This window comes from Microtus pennsylvanicus, chromosome 5, assembly GCF_037038515.1.
Source record: "Microtus pennsylvanicus isolate mMicPen1 chromosome 5, mMicPen1.hap1, whole genome shotgun sequence".
NCBI classification, from domain to species: domain Eukaryota; kingdom Metazoa; phylum Chordata; class Mammalia; order Rodentia; family Cricetidae; genus Microtus; species Microtus pennsylvanicus.
The window spans coordinates 34655851-34676227 of NC_134583.1; the positions used below are offsets into that span (position 1 = coordinate 34655851).

Here is a 20377-nt window from a genome sequence, read left to right on the forward strand (position 1 = left end):
AGAAGGGGCCTAGGCTCCAGCAGAGAAATAAGACCCCGGGGCTCTGGATGATGTGCAAACAAGTCCTAGGGATTTGGGCAGAAGCCAGGAGAGCCAACTTCAGGGCAGCTGTTTTAAATGTATAAGCAGTTGTGTCTGTGAGCTTCAGAGACACCCTATCTCCCAGTGTCTGACTTAAGAGTCAGAGTCTGGCTCACCACAGATCACACGTGATGGCACCAAAGCACTAAAATCCAGGACACCCTGGCTTTCCTGGAACTCATTCTGTAGACCATGCTGGCCTCAAACTCACAGAGATTCACCTGCTTCTTTCTCTCAATCACTGAGATTGAAGGTGTGTGCCACTACCACCTGACTCTCTGTGGTTTTATCTTTACCTATCCTCTCTCCCTTTTCTCATATTTGGATCAAGTATCTTTCATACATACATACATGCGTGCATCCATTTCTGCCTGAAATTGCCCTGAAAATATTCCACCTGTGAAGGGTTTTTAGCTCTAGCATCATCCCAGGAAATACCTAGTGGTCTTAGGCATTTTTCTACATCATGATAAAACGCCAGGACAAAGATAACTAAAGAAAGTATTTAATTTTGGACCCGTATTTCAAAGGGTTACAGTCCATGGCCATCATGCTGGGGATGACAGTAAGAAGGCAGGTTTGGCACTGAAGCAGTATCTTGAGAGCCTACATCCAGACCCATGAGCATGAGGCAGAGACAGTAAGACACAGGGAATGATGTGGGCTTTTGAAAACTCCAAGGCCACACCCTCTTATCACTCCAAACAGCACCACCGACTGAGGATAAAGTATACAAACCACCACACCAGCCATCCATATTTGTTTCTGAAAACTCTACAGCATTTCCAGCATATACCCAGGTTTGAGAACTAATCTATAACCTATTCTGATTTAAATTTCAGCTGACAGGAGTCTATTCTAACCCACACCACATGGGGCAGTAAAGGTCATTGCTAGAGCCAGGTTTTTGTTTTTTTTTTTTTGGCATTCCATAACTAAATGGATACTTTTCCAGTCACATAGACTCTTTAGCCGCTCACAGCAAACATCTTTTATCTCCTCAGTGAAATGGGAACACCTAGGAAGCACCAGATTTCCTTCTATGTGCTGTGTTTTAAATGAACTGGAGGTGTTGTGTAGTAAGAGTCATCTTCTATTGTGTCTGGGTCTGTGAGCACTAAAACTACTTCTTTCCTAAAATAGGACAAAGCAAACTTGCTATGAGCTATACACAGCCTTCTGGTTAAGTGAAGTCAAAAAGGCCATAGTTGTGTAATGCTGAGAGTGTAACAGAAGCTTTTCTGAAACTTGACATCTGGAAAGGCAGTTACTTCAGAAATTGCATATTAATGAGTTAATCACTCAGTGAGCATCTACAGGGCCTCTACTGTGTGCTTAGAAACCTAGAAGGGGAAGTAACAGAAAAGGGTCCTCTCCAGTCAGGCAAGGCAGACCTCACTTATAGTCCCAGCACCTGGGAGGCTGAAGAGGAGGACCAGACTTGGCTACAGAATAAAGGAGACCTTGTCAGCCGGGGGGTGTGGGTGGATAAAAGAGAGAGACAGGAGTGCCAGTTATCTGTTATCAGTAAAAATCACTCCATACCAGGCTCCCATACTAGGAAAAACACCCACTCTTGCCAAATGGGAAGAATTGAAGAGATGCTTTCTTCCCAGCCTAATGGGTGCTTCTCGGCTCGAATGCACTCCCGAGCAACCTGCAGAACCTTCCACTCGTCCCACCTGCCCATCTGCCTAATAGCAAAACAGAACTCACAGGCGTTTCCAGCAAGGCTCACACAACCAGCTTTGCTCTCACCAACTAGAGGTGTAGAATTAAGAAGGATCTCGGCATAGGCAGCAATTTTATGTTTCATTATCCAACCAGCAACAACTAGGTGCATTTGTAGCTGTTATTTTAGGGACTACCCTTGGTCCCATGACCACCAGCATCTTGATTTATGACAACAGGACTTTTATGAGCTCTCTCAACTTATTCCTAATTTATCTTTTATGCATAGCCTCATAACCATTAATAAAAAAGAAAGGGACCTGATTATGCTGACATAATCTTACATTTAAATAGACTTTGATAATGGAATTTTATAAAATTATTATCTGAGGTCATCTAGTTCAAGTTTTGATACCTACAGACATTAAAGAGGCATTAAAAGATAAAGGGGGGAAAGACCTCACATTTCTTGACTTCTAATAAGAAATCTCTAAATCACATTTTGTCAGAGGACCAGAAGTTTTCTTAAAGCCATCTTTCATACATACCCGCATTTAAAAGTAACGTTTCCAGTGTCAAAATACCACTACACTTCCCTTTAGCAGGAATAGGGAGACGAGGAATTGCAGAAAATGCGTGTTTTGTAAATTCAGATATGCTTGGGCCTAGCCTGGCCAGTAACTCTAAGTGCGCCTAGCAAAGTAAGTGTGAAATGTGTAATGAAGTGGATATTACTAAAGAAGAAAGTCCTTAGTGAACTCCACAGACATCCTGAGTGAACTCCACAGACAATGTCCCGAGTGAACTCCATAAACCATGTCCTTAGTGAACTCGACAGACCACGTCCCAAATGAACTCCTCAGACCACATCCTGAGTGAATTCCACAGACCATGTCCCGAGTGAACTCCACAGACCACGTCCTTAGTGAACTTCATAGACCACGTCCTTAGTGAACTTCATAGACCACTTCCCAAGTGAACTCCATAGACAATGTTCCGAGTAAACTCCACAGACAACATCCCAAGAGAACTCCACAGACAATGTCCCAAGTGAACTCCACAAACCATGTCCTGAGTGAACTCCATAGACCACGTCCAAAGTGAACTGCACAGACCACATCCTTAGTGAACTCCACAGACCACGTCCTGAGTGAACTCCACAGACCACATACCAACTTTATAGATAGACAGAGCCTCACAGCTACCCTAGGAGCCCCCAGCTGTAGTGTTCTGGTTGTTAATCAGGACCACAGGTTGATGACATCACTGCCTGTGCAGGACTACCCTAGCTTCTCCGACATTTTCATTCAAAATCACATCAACACATCAGGAGACTGCATTCCATTATTTAAAGTTCCCAAATACCAAGCCAGCTAAAATGCCTAAAAATATTTTTGTAGAAACTCAGAAGGATTATCTAAATTTTCTTTTAAAGTTATCTTGAACTCAAATTAAGTCTTTGATTTTCTTCAGCAAACTCATAACTTTACTAATTTGAGTAAGAAGTAAAGTCCAAAGGAAGCCAATAGCACTAACTCTAGTGTTTATGCTTGTGAAGCTGTTTCCTACGGGAAGCTTTATTATCTCCCAGCACAGGAGAGGTCTCGGCACTGCCCAGTTTTCATGAGAGCCCAACTTCACTAATGAGTCCCCATCTGCATGCAAAGCAGACACCGCTACAGCTTTGCCTCCTAATAACGGTACAAAAGAGGAATCACTGCATCTGTACCATCTCCCGCATTTCCAAACACAGCTTGATTTCTCAGCATATGCTTTGCTCCTCTTCATGGTTTCAATGGCATGAAAGGCTCTTTTAAACCAATTACATTTCTCTAGAGTCAACTTCCTGCTTCCACCAATTTTTAACTTTTGAAAAAGTACAGAGTATATGACACGTTTCCCTCCTACAGCCTAAACTTGAGGGGGAGAAGGTCACATTCATATATAACTAATGTTGAATCTCACTACCTGATGTAGGTGGGTCTTCTTTCTATGTGTTGCTTTCATTGGTTAATTAATAAAGAAACTGCTTGGCCTGATAGGTCAGAACATAGGTGGGTGGAGTAGACAGAACAGAATGCTGGGAAGAAGGGAAGTGAAGCAGATGCCATAGCTCTCCTCTCTGAGATGGACGCAGGTTAGAATCTTCCCAGTAAGACACCACTACATGGTGCTACACAGATTATTAGAAATATGTTAATCAAGATGTGAGAATTAGCCAAGAAGAGGCTGGAACTAATGGGCCAGGCAGTGTTTAAATGAATACAGTTTCCATGTAATTATTCCAGGGCTAAGCTAGCCGTGCGGGAGCCAGGCGGGACAAAAAGCAGGCCTGCTTCACCTCACCACTACAGAATGGCGCCCAATGTGGGGATCGAACCCACAACCCTGAGATTAAGAGTCTCATGCTCTACCGACTGAGCTCGGCAGTCCAACTGACCTCACATTTCTTGACTTCCAATAAGAAATCTCTAAATCACATTTTTTTCAAAGGACCAGAAGTTTTCTTAAAGCCATCTTTCATACATATTTTCATTTAAAAGTAATGTTTCCATTGTCAAAATACTACTACACTTCCCTTTAGCAGGAATAGGGAGATGGGGAATTGCAGATACATGCTGAGTGTTATAAATACATGCTCAGTGTTTCAGGATAAAGAACCCTGTAAGCACAGACACTTGACATGAATAGAATTTAATAATAAGATTTACTTTATAGCTGGCCAAGATGATTGTGAATGAATCAAAGAAACTATATGAGTAGAAAAGCAGTTTTAGAAAATGATACCATTATTAATAGTTAGCATTTCAAAGTTCAATTCAACAGGCATTGAGCCCCTCTATCTAAAACCACATGCCTTCGATCATCCAATGCAGAAGTTCAAGCTAAAAAATGCTAGATCCACCTTTTCTCCATCACTTCCCTCCACAGAAAGCTCACTTCCTAACCTAAGACCAGTATCTCTAATAGTAGGATTTTTTATGCAAATAAATATCCACCGACCCATGCAATGTACCATGCTATAAAATGACACAGTCAAGACTTTATAGCCAAACATAGCCAAGTAGACAAATTCTCCTGTTTAGAACTATGTGGCTGCCCCATAAAAGGGGAGAATTTCATTATGTAAGAGTTCAGATGCAATCGTATTGGTTTGGGGTCTTGGGAAAGCCCTTATGGGGAAGGATTGCTGTGACAGGCCTTACAGCCTGTGCTTACAGTCCTCACCAGCGGGAATGAGGGTGGGGACCCCAGACATTCGAAGTGGCATGAAAAGATGATTCAGCTGAACTGCCTCAGCAGGTGTGTGGCAGAGTCTCTGGAAACACTGCTGGGCTCAAGTTATGAAGGGCCATTTCAAACAAGGTTTTAGAAAGTGGTACATACCAAAGTCTTCTCTCTTGATCTGTTTCCCAGAAGGCCTGTGGGCAAGCACAAATCCCTCAAAATAGTCCAAAAAGAGGAGTTAAAGACTGAAGATGAGGAAATCAACAATGTTATATTTTATTGCCGGTCTCAGAATTCATACACAAGTCAATATATTCAAGATCTTATTATTAATTATTTGACATTTTAATCATAATTTTTAAAAGAAGAACGTTGTTGTTGTTGTTGTTGTTGTTGTTGTTGTTGTTGTTGTTGTTGTTGTTGGAAGTGCAGGATAAGGGTACAGCTCCTCAGTAAAGGGCTTGCCTATCACTTACGAGGTACTTAGTTCCAGGGTTTGATCACCAGCGAGGGAGGGTGGCGCCTGAGGGGAGGAGTATGGGGTGATAAAGATGTTTGTAGTCTTCTCTACTATGATGTTTCTTGGGCTCACATTCTCCTTGTGATGTGAAGAAAATTCCTTTAGGAATTTCGGTTTATGTAGATACCACACTGCGTGATTTCTGACCAAATATGTCCAGCAAAGGCTAGGTGGCCCTCCTAGTTCTCTGGGCCTCATGGACTGACCTCTTCTGCTTGGATGTCTTCTAGGAGAGGCACGCTGCGGAGGTGCGCAGGAACAAGGAGCTCCAGGTTGAACTGTCTGGCTGAAGCAATGGCGGGTATGGCACGCCCCTCCCATAGTAAATCCCTCTGCCTATATTATAATGGATCATGAGATATCAGTATGGGAAATGTATGACATGGTTTAAAAAGAACTCATTATTAAAAACAAAACAAAAAACAGAGTCAAAAATAAAATAAAATCAATGCGGTCCCTTTGCAGAATGTTTTGCTTGATGTTTAAAAAAAGTACCTTGGATCTTATTTTGTAAATATTTACATTTTTGTTAAAAAATACAAGTATTGCATTATGCAAGTTATTTCATAATCTTACATGTCCTGTAACAGGCTTTCGATGTTGTGTCTTTCCACTCCAATGAATTCGCTAGGTCTGTTCTTCCAGAAGCTCCCCATGTGGAACTCTAGTCCCTTCCCTTCTCACTCCAACAGAAAAATGAGGTCAGTAGACAGTATATGGTGCTAGAAACCCACCACTGCCTAGTGACCTAGATGACTTCACAATCTCTAGCTTGACCAAGGCCACGCCTAAATGACAGGTATCATGTCTCCATGAGAACCTCCACATATGCTTCCTGCCTAGAAACCACAAAGCCAGGCTAAGGAAAACACCAGTTCTAGTGCTTACTTCTGCTTCTCATGGACTATGTGCTACATGCGTGTTCAGGTCTTAGAAAGGGATGGATGGGAAGACAGATCTGAGCTCAATCGGGGTAGAAGCAAAAGGCTGAACACAAATGCGAAGTCCAAGGGTTCAAGGAGCCCTGAGGTCATTCTTCATGAAGTGGGCTTACTTCTCTTATTTCAGTTATTTGGGTGGAATGAAGTAGTTAACGTGTCGGGTGGCTTACTTGTGGATGCCATGGGTGATGATGTTCGTATTAAGCTTTTGCCTGTAGTACAAGCACATGATGCTACTGAGTATTTTCCACTTGGAGACTGTGAGCTGGTTGTTGCATTAAAAACACAAACAAAATCACACACACACACACTGTGGACTTTCACTCAAGCTGGTCTTTCTTCCCCAGTGTAGGGCAATCCTGCCTATAAACAAAACCACACCACTCCATCTGTGAGGCTAATGCAGCTAGGGGGCTAGGCAGGGCATTTGTGCCAACTAAAAGAATCAGCAGATACCCAGCATACGTACCTATTGCAGTTCTGAAGTCGTTTCTCCCCCAACTCCCCACTCCCGAAGGTTGCTGCCTGCATATTTACTCTCCATTAGTGCTATTTTCCTGTATGTCATTGTGAGCAAGCTGTGATGAATAAAGACTTGGAGTTCTGTGAACTAATAACGGTTTGGTCTGGTCTCTGGGCCCCGTATGTCCCGACCCTGGTGTTCAGATCATGATAGGGTGGCTGCTGGACGGGGCCATCTCACAAGCAAACAGGCTGTAATTAGTCTGGAGGAAGCCAATGGCCTGCTGGTTGACTTCCCTCAGTAAAACAGCAGGCCACTTCTTTTCCCCTCCCTCGGACACAGTGGGGAAGACCTTCAGCCTGTTCCCCTTAGCAACAGGCAGAGTGAAGGAGAAGCTGAAGGTCTGGACTAGTCATGCTGAGGATTCAAGCCTCATTCCAGGCATTGGGAGGTTACTGGCACCACCTCAGGTTCTCTTACGCTGCCCACAGGACACCCCCAGCCTAGACCGTCTGTTAAAATGTGACTTCCTTGCCACTCTGCCAAACCGTGTCCTGCCAATGAGCACACGGCACACATGGACACAGCAGGATCCTGCCAGAGACCCAGATGGATTTTGTAGGACCAGACAAACAGCATCCAGGTTGAGCAGAAAGTCATAGATGATTGAAACAATGTAGATTTATGAATAAGTAACTTGGGCTCATAAGAGCACTGGCTAAGCTTAAGGTTGAGGCCACCTGGTGTCTCTCTTGAATGTCCTTTAGAATTTGTGGGATAATAGCACAGTATAACACTGTAATCAATGATACATACACTTTATTTCTTTAGACAGGGTCTCTGATGTAGCTTGTGGTTGGACTAGAGCTCTCTATATAGATCAGGTTAGCTTCAAACTCACTGTCTCTGCCTCCCAAGTACTAGTATTGCAAGCCTACACAGTGAAAACATGTCTTTAAAAAAAAAAGATACACATGCTTTTTTAATTGTTTTTTTTTAGATTTTATTTATTTTTATTTTTGTGGATTGATGCTGTGCCTGCTCTATGTCTGTGCCCACATGTGTGTAGTACCCAAGAAGGGCAGAAGAGGGTAGTAAATCTAGGACTGGAGGCACAGATGGTGTGAGCCACGACATTGAGGCTACGAGTCCAAGCCAGGGGCTGTGAAAGAGCAGCCAGTGCCAAGGACTTGAGCATCTCTCAGCCCAGTGTACATGCTTGTAAACACTGGGCTCCTGGTTAGTCCAGGGAAAGCTCTGTTCTCATGCTGATTTGCATAAGTTGGTAGGAAAACGTGAACTTTGAGGCTTTTCATTGGCCCCTAAGAGTATGACCATGAATGACCACAAATCCCAAGATTAATTAATTAGTCCCCAAAACAGTAAGCGATATTGCTAGTCCACTTGGCAGGTTAAAAGAAACAGATTACTCCCATGAGGCTTTCTGAGTATTAGAATAGTGGACACTCCTCACACTCATACTACAGTGTGTCCCTCCCTAAACAAGAATTAGCCTAATGTTAAAAAAAAAGAAAAGGAAAGAAAGAAAAAACCGGGCACAGAGAAGTGACTGTCATGCTGCCAGTGCAGGGCCCAGTACCTGCCTTACAGCAAACACTCCCCAAATTTCACTGCTCTGGTGTAGACCGACCATCTGTGAAGTTGCTCTAGACCAGTAGTTCTGCAGGTTGTCGTGGGGGTTTGATCATAGCTGACTGACTGTTCACTTGCCTGGCACGCATGAGGCCCTGGGTTTGATCTTCAGCACTGGACAGTAAAGGGAAACAAAGAAACAAAAACCGAATTGCTGACCCCTGCCCCTTTCTTATCCCTGAGCTCTGCACCTTGATGCCAAACTGTTCATTGTTGCCCACTACCCCCAGGGGATGCTATGCCATCTTCCAAGCCTCACTGTAAACACACGGCTCCTGCTGTGTGGAGGAGTCCTAGCCACTGCTCCATGGAGGACAGTTTCATCTATGAGGACCATGATGGTCAGGGGATGAAGGGAAATGCATGCAATCCTACCCAAAAGATAGCGGAGGGTGGAAGGCATCCAAGAGGGAAGAACTGAAGTGCTGCTTGCATGGTAACAAATGATGTGGCCAGGCAGGGCTATGGTAAGAAACAGGCAAAGTCAAAGGACAATGACTTGGCATCTCACACATATTGTTTCACAAATGCCAACAATATCTGAGGTTTCTCCAGTCCCTTCACAAATGAACTAGAAGCTGTTTGTGTGGAGCCATGGCATTTAGAGAAGAGTAGTTCATAGCCTGAATCCACTTAGAGATATTCTTACCACACTCCTGCCCTGGTGAGGGTTACGTTTAAGTTCCATAAATGCCTCTGAAGTGGTTTGTGAAAATTCATATGATCCCATTCGTCTGATGAACCAGCCATCTCTCCCGCATCTTCTATACCCAAAAACCCATGGAATGACCACACAGCAAAAAATGCTGTTCTCCCCTCAAGAGCCTGCTGTGTCAGAATAGCTACAAGAACTACAATACCTAGAACAATTCATCAAGGAAGAAGTTTTAGCTCACAGTCTTGAAGGTTTCATCCTGTGATTGGTTGATTCCTTTATGCTAGGCCCTATTGAAAAGCAACCTCTAATGAAGTCTGTGTGGCAGAGAAGAATTGCTCACCTGGGGGGAAGGAAGGAAGGAGAGAGAGAGAGAGAGAGAGAGAGAGAGAGAGAGAGAGAGAGAGAGAGAGAGAGGAAGAAGAGGAGGGGGGGAAGAAGAGGAGAAAGAGAGAGAGATCCCACTATGCCCCATTTGTGTCCAGACCAAGATTTTAACACATGAACCTTGGGGGAACATTCCAGATTCAAACTTAAGTATCTGCCCATGGGTTCTTCACCAGCCTTCTCCACACGTCAGAGTAGGAAATAAAGTTGAAATGTGCCAACAGGCTTGACTGTACCATCCACTCTTCTGCTGAGGGAGAGCACCAGAAGAGAGAGATGTCAAGTCCTTGGCTTTAACATCCAGCAAACCACTCCTGGCCTTTTATCAGGCCATTTGTACAGGCACATGCAGGGCCTTAAACAAACCTTGGCAAACCTCAGAGCCAGCTTGGATTCCTCACCATGCCCATTACCATCTCCAAGTGAGCACCAAGCCGCATCAGCTATCCCTTAACACCATCCTCATCCTGGGTCCCTCTTCACTCCATAGAACTGCCTCCATCGGGTCCTCTTAGACACCCCTGACCACCTTCTGACACACCTCTGCTCCAGTCTGTGGCCACATCTGCACACTGATCTAGTCTGTTTGCCACCTTACTACCCTCCCATTCACGCACAGGACGACACTAAAGTGTCCGTGAGTCCCTCTTTCCTCACAATGCCATCCCCCTTCACGACACTGCGCACTCTGACACACTTGGTGTGGTTTCTTCAGACCTCCACATCTAAGCCATGCTCTGCATACAATTATGGTCACTACAACTCAAGACATGGTGAGAGTCTAGGTAAGGCTGTGATCTTGAAATATATTTTATAATCACAATGAATTAGAACTGCAGTATTTTATTTGCTCCTCCTGTTACAGAGCTAACATGGGTCTCTGTGGCCTTATGTCTGTGCCGTTTCTCACTCTGGAATCAAAAGCTTTGCTGGTCACTATAGAGAAGGGAAATTGCAAGCATGGCTTGTCAGGCACTGGGTGTTCCCGAGCTTCCACCCAAAGTAGCACACACCACACCAAAGCAAGTGGTACGGGTCCATTCTACACCAAGTCCACAAGAAGGTTCGCCCCCATCACAATCAGAGGAAGAAAACCAAGAATGTTTAGTGGGCTGCTCCAATGACTGCCACCCTGCTGGTACCAAATGTTCAGCTCAGATTTTTTTTACCCAGGTTCTATCACTGTCTGTCGCCCGTGTAGAAAACCAGCAAGTCATTTAGCCATGCATCAAGATCAATGTGGAGACCTCACAGCCCCTCCCCTTCCTTCCTCCATCTGTGCACGAGTCCAGGGCATAGCCAGTCTCCATTTTCAGTTTGACTGCATCTGCAATTAGCTAAGGAACATGCTTATGGGTGTGGCTTTGAGGTTGATTCCAGAGAGGCTTGTGCCAATTAAATGCCGGCCACACTGTCCATGGGCTTGGCTTCCCGGGCTGAATGAAAATGGGGACGAAAGAGAGCAAACTAAGCACCAGGATGCTGCCTGCCTCCTGCCTGCAGCTGCAACACGACTGTCTCTCATGCCACCCGCCCAGCCTCTCCTCCTTCAGGACTGGGCCCTCCACCCATGAACTAAAATAAAGGCTTCCTTCCTTAACTGCTTAGTCCAGGTGTTTGCCACAGCGGTGAGAGGAGTAACTCAGAGTTCTCTTCACTGGGAACAAATTTAAAAAGCAAGTCAGTGTTGAAATGGGTGAAACTGAACAGGAGAAGTGCACAGCTGTGCTCATCTAAAGGTAAGAGTTGCACAGCGCCCAGGCACATCAGAAATCCTGGAACCCCTGGACAGACCCTGTGCAGTGTTAGAAGGACCATTCTTCGATTCTGTCCCCATCTTACTCCCAGAGCAAAGCCTCTGCCGTGAATCTGTTGTTCCCCATGGTTACAGCTGGGGGGGGCGGGGAGACAGAGGGAGAGGCAGAGACAGAGAGAGACAGAGAACTGTATGTGTATACATGGCCCTAAGCGTGCGTATAGAAACATGCATGACACAGTGTGTGTTTGGAGGTCACAGGGAAACCTCAGCTGTCTGTCCTCCGACCATCTTGTTTGAAGTACGATCTCTTGTTGCTAGCTAGTCTGACCCCTGACGTACCAGTTCTCCTGTCTTTTCCCCTTACATCAGGATGCTGGATTACAGGTGACCACTACAGACTGTGACCTTAGTTGGGTTCTGGGGATCTGAACTCCAGTCTTCATACTTGTAAAGCCAGCACTTTATCCACTGAGCTCTCTGCCCAGTTAACTAATCTTCCTGGTCCTTTATCCTCCATGGCTGTATCTGCAGAGGCCACTCGGCATCTGTTTGCTACCCACAACAGAGGCTTGAGTATCCCAGGGTCGTTAATACATTTTTACTGATTGTCATAGTAGCATAGATTCCAGCAGGATAAAGGAAACAGCACCTTACAAAGAATAAGGAGACGTTCATGACAGTTCTGCTAGCATAGGTGAGAGAATGAAGAAAAACCAGTGCAGGCTATTGGAGGGCCTGGGAAACACAAGCAGCGAGAAACCCTCCCCAGCCGTCTCAAGATCTAAGACGTCTCTTCTTCAAAAGGACAACAGGGGTGAAGGGTGGTGAGCTCCAAAGATGTCTTTCAAGTTCCTTGAAAATAAAGCTCTCACCTCATTCTCTAAATATCCTTTATATGAATTGATCAAGAGAGGTGAAGCCAGGCCCCATGGATTCAAAGTCAGAGCCCGTTCAGTTATCACTCTCCTCCTACTGTGCCCTAGTCAGCCCTTCACTCTTCACCTCGGGATCTAGTTAGTGCATTTGTGCTGAGCGCTAAGGACCTAAGGGCACTGGAGACCAAGCCCCAGAGCATCATTCCACTAAACCCTGGGTACTCTGGGGGTGATGTTGTGTTTTGTTCATTTCCTTCTTAGCATGTACTCAATACAAAAAAATGGTGGGTGGGCTTGATTGACTTAGACATTCTCACGTAAGTCTATCCTGTACTTTTTTTTTTTGGACAGGGTTTCTCCACTGAACTCACTCTGTAGATCAGGCTGGCCTTGAACTGCCTCGCAAGTGCTAGGATTAAAGGCGTGTGCCACAACATCCCAAGCGTACTTTGATTTTTGTCTTCTCCTTTACCTCCTTCCAGTCCCTGACCACTCTCACTAGTATCTCCACTTCCAAAACAATTCATTTCCTAATCTACAGCGTACATATGAGAGAGAGGGGGGCATTTGTCTGTCTTCATTTCCTAGTCTACAGAGTACATACGAGAGAGAGGGGGGCATTTGTCTGTCTTCATTTCCTAGTCTACAGAGTACATACGAGAGAGAGGGGGGCATTTGTCTGTCTTTATTTCCTAGTCTACAGAGTACATACGAGAGAGAGGGGGGCATTTGTCTGTCTTTATTTCCTAGTCTACAGCCTACATATGAGAGAGAAAGGCATTTGTCTGTCTTCATTTCCTAGTCTACAGCCTACATATGAGAGAGAAAGGCATTTGTCTGTCTTCATTTCCTAGTCTACAGAGTACATATGAGAGAGAAAGGCATTTGTCTGTCTTCATTTCCTAGTCTACAGCCTACATATGAGAGAGAGGGGGCATTTGTCTGTCTTCATTTCCTAGTCTACAGCCTACATATGAGAGAAAGGGGCATTTGTCTTTCTGGATGTGGCTTATTTGGTGTCACATGATGAGCTCCACCTTGATTCATTTTTATACAAATATCATCATCTTTTTCTTCCTAAGAGCAGAATGAAAGTCCCTCGGGGATGGCACACTGTCTTCATCCAACCGCTCTCGGCATCTATACTGATTCTGGGTTCTGGCCGTGAGGCAATAAGCATGGATGTGCATTGGTTGGACTGAAGAGCTCTAGATGGTAACTATTACAAGAGTTTAGCAACAAGACGTTGAACACTTAAAAAATGAAACTGTATTTCCCGAAACTGTGCTCAAATAGGAGAATTAAAATCAAACTGCAACTACAGTTAATGCATATAAAACTTAAAAAATAAGAAAGTAGCCAAGCATGGTGAACCAAGTTTGATCCAAGAACTCAGGAGACAGAGGCAGACAGATCTCTACAAGTTCAAAACCAGCCTGGTCTACAGAACTAGTTCCAGGGCAGCCAGGGTTACATGGAGAAATCCTGTCTCAAAATGCCAAAAAGTAAAACTGATATAATAATAATAATAATGAAGAAGAAGAAGAAGAAGAAGAAGAAGAAGAAGAAGAAGAAGAAGAAGAAGAAGAAGAAGAAGAAGAAAATAAAATAAAAAGTATTAGTACTCCATCTGAATAAAGTTTATGGTGTACAGAAAATATTAATTCATTGCCAAAGACAAATAAGTACACACAGATGACCACGCACAGAGACCATGGATGGGAAACTGTACAGCAAGAGAGAGAAGCAGCAAACAGGCCGGGGTGGTCACTCTTCCGTCTGGAACAACAGGCCAGAATTAGTGGGAGACACTGAAAATCAATCCATCTCAGGAATGGGATCAATGCACCAAAAAGATAAGATAGCAAATATTTAGACATCAAATATTGGTATACTCAGTTTTATAAACACTACTGACTGTATATAAAGGGGTAGAGGTCCAGGTACAAGGACAGCAGGTTTTCTCATACGCTACTGTTTTGAATAAAGAAATGACACAGACGAAAATACCAACAAAGGAACCTCAGAGTTAAAGTGTATCGTACATCAACTGTACTTGGTAAGCATTGACGAGTTGCCATAGCAATGCATAGCTATAATCCCAGCCCCAACGGAGCAAAGGCAGAATTCAAGGTCATCTTTGGCTATATATCATGCTTGAGGCCACCCTAGGCTACATGAGAGTCTACCGCAAATCAAAAGCAAAAATAGACATCCACAGAATATTCCATCTAACAAAATACACATACTTAGCAGCCAATGGAACTTTCTCTAAAACAGATCCCATTGTAGGCCATGAAGGAAATTTTAACAAATACAAAAAGAGATAAAACTGCTACATGTACCCTCTCAGATAATACTAGAAGTCAACAGCAAGAGACAATGCCACACAACTCTGGGGGTGGGGGGGGGAGATAAAAATTCCTAGAAGCCAATGAAAACAGAACACAAGCTAGTAGACACAGCAAAGGCCATGCTCAGAGAAAACCATGACAATGAGAATCCACACAAAAAATCCAGGGAGAATGAAGCTCATAACCTAAAGACCCTCCTCAAAGTCTCAGAAAAAAACAATCTAAACCCCAAGCTAGTAGATGGAAAAAATTAAGAAAGACAAAAAGGTGATATTCTTCCTTCTTTCTACCCTATTGCAGGATTTTCCCTCCTCCTCAGCCAGGCTCTGGAAACTGGCTCTCCTCCTTCTCCTCCCACTCACCCCTCAATCTACCACCATCTGCCTCTCTTCTCACCTCCCCCAAGGAAACTGTTCCCACAAGTGCTAATGACCTCAGTTGTTTTCCACAGTTAGGTTTGAAATCTGACCCCACAGTACTCAGGCTTGGCCCCCAAAGGCGACCTTCCCTATGCGGCCCTTCCTAACCTGTGGCCCTTCCTGCCGCCAAAGAATCCTGTGCAAAAGTCGTTTCACAGCCTCCAGGCTTGGGTTCCAGCTGTGCCGATCTGTTCTTTCTTCATTAAATCTCCACTTTGTGATGACAGAGCAGCAACTCTGTCTCTTTGAGTCACTTGTTCCCTGCAGCCATGAGCTTGCAGCACCTCTCACAGCAGGAGAAACAATGTGTTTCTCCATCTTACTGATGGCCATGCACCCTACTCTGAGCTGCGCAGCAACAGTGAATCTGGTGTCTAGGTTAGAATTTGAAATGTCCAGGAGCCTAGCAGCTAACATCCCACCCTCTGTGATCACCATGAGAGCTTCAGGAAGTTTCTGAAACAAAGGGAAAGTAGAGGCATGTGAAGCAGATTTGAACCCAACAAAACCCAAAGCTAAGCCTGCTTGGCCAACAGCCTGCACAACAATATTTCAGAAAAAGTAAACTTCGGTTGAGATGATTCATGTAGTATCGATAGGCTGCAAAGACGATTAAGTGAGCTTGTGAGAAATGGCTCAGGCAGCACCCAGTACACAAGAAACGTTTGCTAACTAGTACTTATTAATATGCTTTACACTCTTGTAACTTCTGTTTGCTGAGTTGTTTTTATTCATTTAACCATAATCTCCTCTGAAACACAGTCTCTAGTTTTTTGTTGAGTTCCTACTATTTAGTAAGTGTTCAATGCATACAGACACTCCTTATGGAGTGCCTGGGAGAATGAAGAGCGTGAATTAATGTATTCACATGAGAATAACCCTCCACGTAATGCCTGGGCACAGCTAGTCATGAGTTCCCACCTTCTCTCGGGTCTCTATATTCTGCTAGTGCACACTTGCTATTTCCCTGATTGACTTTGAGGTTAAGCTTTGTGTCATACAAGGACTATGTTTTATTTTATTTATGTTCTTTTATATGTATATGCATGTTCTGCCTGCATGTGCATCCATGCACCATATCCATGTGAGGTGAATGTGGAGGTCAGAACTGGAGTTATGGATGGTTACGAGCTGGGAATCAAACCTGAGTCCTCTGCCAAGAACAAGTGCTCTAACCACTGAGATATCTCTCATCCCACAAAGGACTATTTTAAATGACAAGAAAAATAAACTTCGGTGAAAACTAGAACCCTCTGTCACCTAGCTGTACATGGCTCCATAGCTAGAAATTTAAGGCCAAACTTCAGCCCTGGCCAATACTGGTCCCACTGAGCCCACCTCCCGGGCTGCTGGCTGTCTGCAGACCACATTTGCACAAGGCAGCAGTTACACAGCTCTCTGAAACCTGAAGTCCCTGCTTGTTCCTAACAAGGTGGCATCTGAGTTAAGCTGTCTTCAGATGGGTATGTATACATCCACGCTGGCCTTGGGGTGTGGGATTCTGTACTAACGCTGTGTGCCGCCTTCCTTTAAACCCCTAACCCTTTCTCTCTCCTGTGGACTCTGCTTCCTCTTCACAGTTTGCAGGCACCTCAGGGAGATGTGCTGTGCATATTCCTTGTTATTCTACATGTGAAAAGTCTCCTACAGGTTCATGTGTTGAAGCCTTGGTCCACCCCATTTGCTAGATGGGGAAGTGCTGAAGGAAGTAGTATAAACCCATTAGGAAGACTCGCCTTTGAGAGTCAGCACCTATGCAAGGAAGGGCTCCACTCACATGAGATACCTGCCAAAGTGTTTCCCCGGTTCAACCATCCAGGCACTCAGAGGCTATTGTAGATGATGTCCTAGAGGGACCACCCACCAACCAATCCACCTGTAGCCCGTAATATCATCCACATACAGAATGCTGGAGCTCCAGGATCGTGGAGGCTTCCACTCAGTTGCATAAGGAAAGTCCTAGAGGCCAAATAACATGGAACAGGGTCAGATTCCATGAACATCCCCCTAAGGTGGTAATGTATGAAGCCCTGAAAGATACAATGGACACCCAAGAAGCTGAGAGATGCCAGGAACACAGGATACAATGTCTGACAAGATAGGCTGCCGTGAGAAGCACCAGTCCCACAGGACCACGAGGGCTGCATCCCACTAGACTGTAGGGCAGGCTGGCAGAGCCTCCTGGCGCTCACATCTGCCGCCAGTGTCGTTAAAGATGATGGCTCTTGGATTCGCTGAAGAAGTGAGGCAATACCTTCCAAAGACTCCGATCTTAGTGTGCTGTATGGAGCTGTAGCAGAACACTTTATACTAAGTAGCTTACAAAGAACTTTATCTGTGACTGAAGGACATAACCACCTTGGTGTTAGCATGCTGGCCGTGCATCAATGTGGCAAAGCAGCACAGAGGAGTCAAGCACATGGGTTGGCCCCATCTTATAACAATGCACTCCCTGAAGATCTAATGCAATTCCCGAATCCTAACCTACTCCCATAAGGCTTTACCCTCATCTCACCAAAGCTGTATGGTACCAACCAAGCTGCCAGTGACCCCATGGTGCAGAGTGGAGATTCTGAGTGCTCATTCCACTGACCGTGCAGGACTCTGTCCTCGTTCTCCTTGTCTCTCTAACGCCCACATTCCAGGCTCTCTCATTAGTGCTGCATTCCACTGTCTCCTTTGTTGGCTCCTCTTCTTCAAGCCAGCGTGGACGTGTTGGGCTCCCCCCAGGATTCAGTCTCCGAGCTTCTTCCTCCTACTGTCGCTGTTGCCCCCTTGGAGCACTGTGTCAAGCCTGCAGCTCCGTGTCCATATGTTAGCAATTCTAAATCTGTCTCTCAATCTGTCACCTGAACTGCAGTCTCCTGTGTCCAACTGGTGGCTCAACATCTCTGTAGATAACGATAATCTCAAAGTAAGACATCATCTACAAACTCCCAGCAATTCCTTCCCAGCCCACCTCACTTCTCATCTTGTATGTTTTCATCATTTTAACTGCTCAGCCAAAATTCTTGTCATCACCTTAGGCTTGTCTTATACTCTTTAAACAAGTACCAGGCAACTAGGCTATTCCCACAAGCCTGTCTAGACGCAGATGTGTGGATATTCTCTGTCATCTATACCTAATCCACTATCAAGAATCTGGATTCTGGAGCCAGCTTCTGACCCCCACAAAGGCAGCAGGGTGTACTGGGCAACAATAAAGATGTTTGAGCCAAAGGGCTCAGTTCAAACCCCATTGCCGCCACTTATCAGTCATGTAGCAATAAGCAGATTATTTAACCCTTTCTTGCCTATTTCTTCACTGCAATATAGGAACAATACACACTTTATTAAGTTGTAATGAAAATTAAATGAGGTGCTAGGAGTGTTGCTTAGTTGGCAGTGTGCTTAACTAGCACACGTTAAGTCCTAGGTTCAATCCCCAAAGCTGCACTAGCCAGGCTGACGGCTCGTGCTTGGGAGGTGGAGGAAGGAGGATAAGAAATTCAAGATTATCCTTAGCTACACAGCAAGGTCAAGGACAGCCCGAGATGAGTGAGATCTTATCTAAAAAAGAAAGAGAAGAAAGGAAGGAGGAAGGGAGGGAGGGAGGGGGGAGGGAGGGAGGAATAACAAATGAAATGAACTGTGACCCCAAGGCCTAGCAGCTATGCCTGACCTCTAGTAAGCAATGCATGCTCCTGTAAAGTAGAGCACTTTTTATCTTTATCATTTTTATCTAGAAGGAGAGGAGTGGGGTGTGCTTCTCAAGAACTGTATGTTAAACTCATCTCATCGCTTTCTGAAGGATTGTTTTGTGTCATAACTGCATTGCTAAGGTTCTTTTGGAAGCTTTATTAGAAATTTAATTTTTAATTTTGTCTGTGTCTGCAGTAAGAAGCTCTACACACACACAGTGTGTGTCTCTCTCTCTGTCTCTCTCTGTCTTTGTCTCTCTCTCTCTCACACACACACAATCAAAACACTACTACACTATAATAAGGACCCATATGTCATCAATTTTAGAGCAGAATATAAATAAATATATTTCCACTGATCATTTTGAAGCCCAGATATACCACATTTACCCTTTAAATCATGATATTTACTCGAGTGAGGGAACACATTGCAAAATGCAGCAATGAAAAACAGTTATAAATTCAAACAGCTGCGGGAAGTTTCCCACGTGCGATCCATTTGTCGGCTCATTAAGAAGCATTCACTCAGCAACAATATTTTGTTTCTATGCTTTTCGTGGTCCCCTGAGAGATCAACAATACACTATAAAGGAAATGATGAGGAAAAACAGAGCACTCCAAGAGTTTACCCAGCATTTACTGTTTTGGGTGCCTACCCAGGAAACCATTACCGTTCACACATTTGGCTTGAAAGTGGTGGTTACGGAAGAAGGAAGCATCGTCTCTAATGCAAAGCAGAAGCAAGCAGTCGCAAACGGAATAGCAAAAGCACGGGAGGAGGTGGGAAGTCTGAAATGTGAGCACGTACAGACATTTAGAATGTCAATTACAGCATCAAATGAAATCTTCTAAATTTAACTAGCTTGTGTTTGCTTGGCTGGGTTTTCTCTTTTCTAGAATGAAGCTGACGCCAAATGCAGGAGAACAAGGAAAGCAGTGCCGAGAGAAGGGTAGTCTTTTCTCGAATAATTCATCCATTGTCGTTGGCTCCACACACGCCAGCTAAGGTGGGGCTCTAATGGGGAAATCTGCTTGTGTCTTTTCCTCACTTACGATAGTTTGGTAAATCTTCCTTGCCCTGGAAAGAGTCTGCATTCCCAAATTACAGTCTTGTAGATGGGTAGAACATTATCACCTCCTTGAGTTTCTGGAAAGATCACAATGTCTAACAACTCGCCAGGTTCATGGCAGAAGCCTAATAAATAACGGTGGAAGGAATGAATGGCTGAAACAAAGACATAAACCTTACTGTTTTCAGATTTTATTCGTTTTCATTTTTTAAATGAATCCTCTAAGAAACTTAATACGATGGATTTCAGTCACAGTCCCTCCCCACTCCTCTCCCATCCCTCATAAACCACCCCTAATTCCCCATCCAGCCCCCAAATGTGTATCCCATGCAATCCACTTTGTGCCATCCGTGTGCTGCTGGGTGTAGAATCACCTACCGCAGTGTGGAGAACCTACCGGGGTCTCACTCTTCTAACGTACCCTCCCTCTCCTTAAAGTTGTCAGCTGCCAGGAACTCCCCGGCTAGGGCTAGGGCTTCCTCATGACCTCCCCTCCATGCTTGAATTTCGTCGGGCTTGAGTTTGCACCATATTATGCATGCTGTAACAACTGTGCGCTGCCCTGCTGTGTGTTCAGTGGATGTCCCGATCATCCTCTGCCTCCCGCTCTGCGAATCTTTC

General features: G+C 44.6%; 1 protein-coding gene across 1 annotated transcript in view; it reads left to right on the top strand.

The window, feature by feature from the left end:
* Nucleotides 1–7058, top strand: part of Stmn2 (stathmin 2) — a 51813-nt gene extending 44755 nt beyond the window's left edge. Inside the window, exon 5 of the mRNA XM_075971473.1 lies at nucleotides 5731–7058. Coding sequence (XP_075827588.1) covers nucleotides 5731–5790 — 60 coding nt within the window. The 3' untranslated portion in view covers nucleotides 5791–7058. The remainder of the gene's footprint in view (nucleotides 1–5730) is intronic.
* The last annotated feature ends 13319 nt before the right edge of the window (nucleotides 7059–20377 follow it).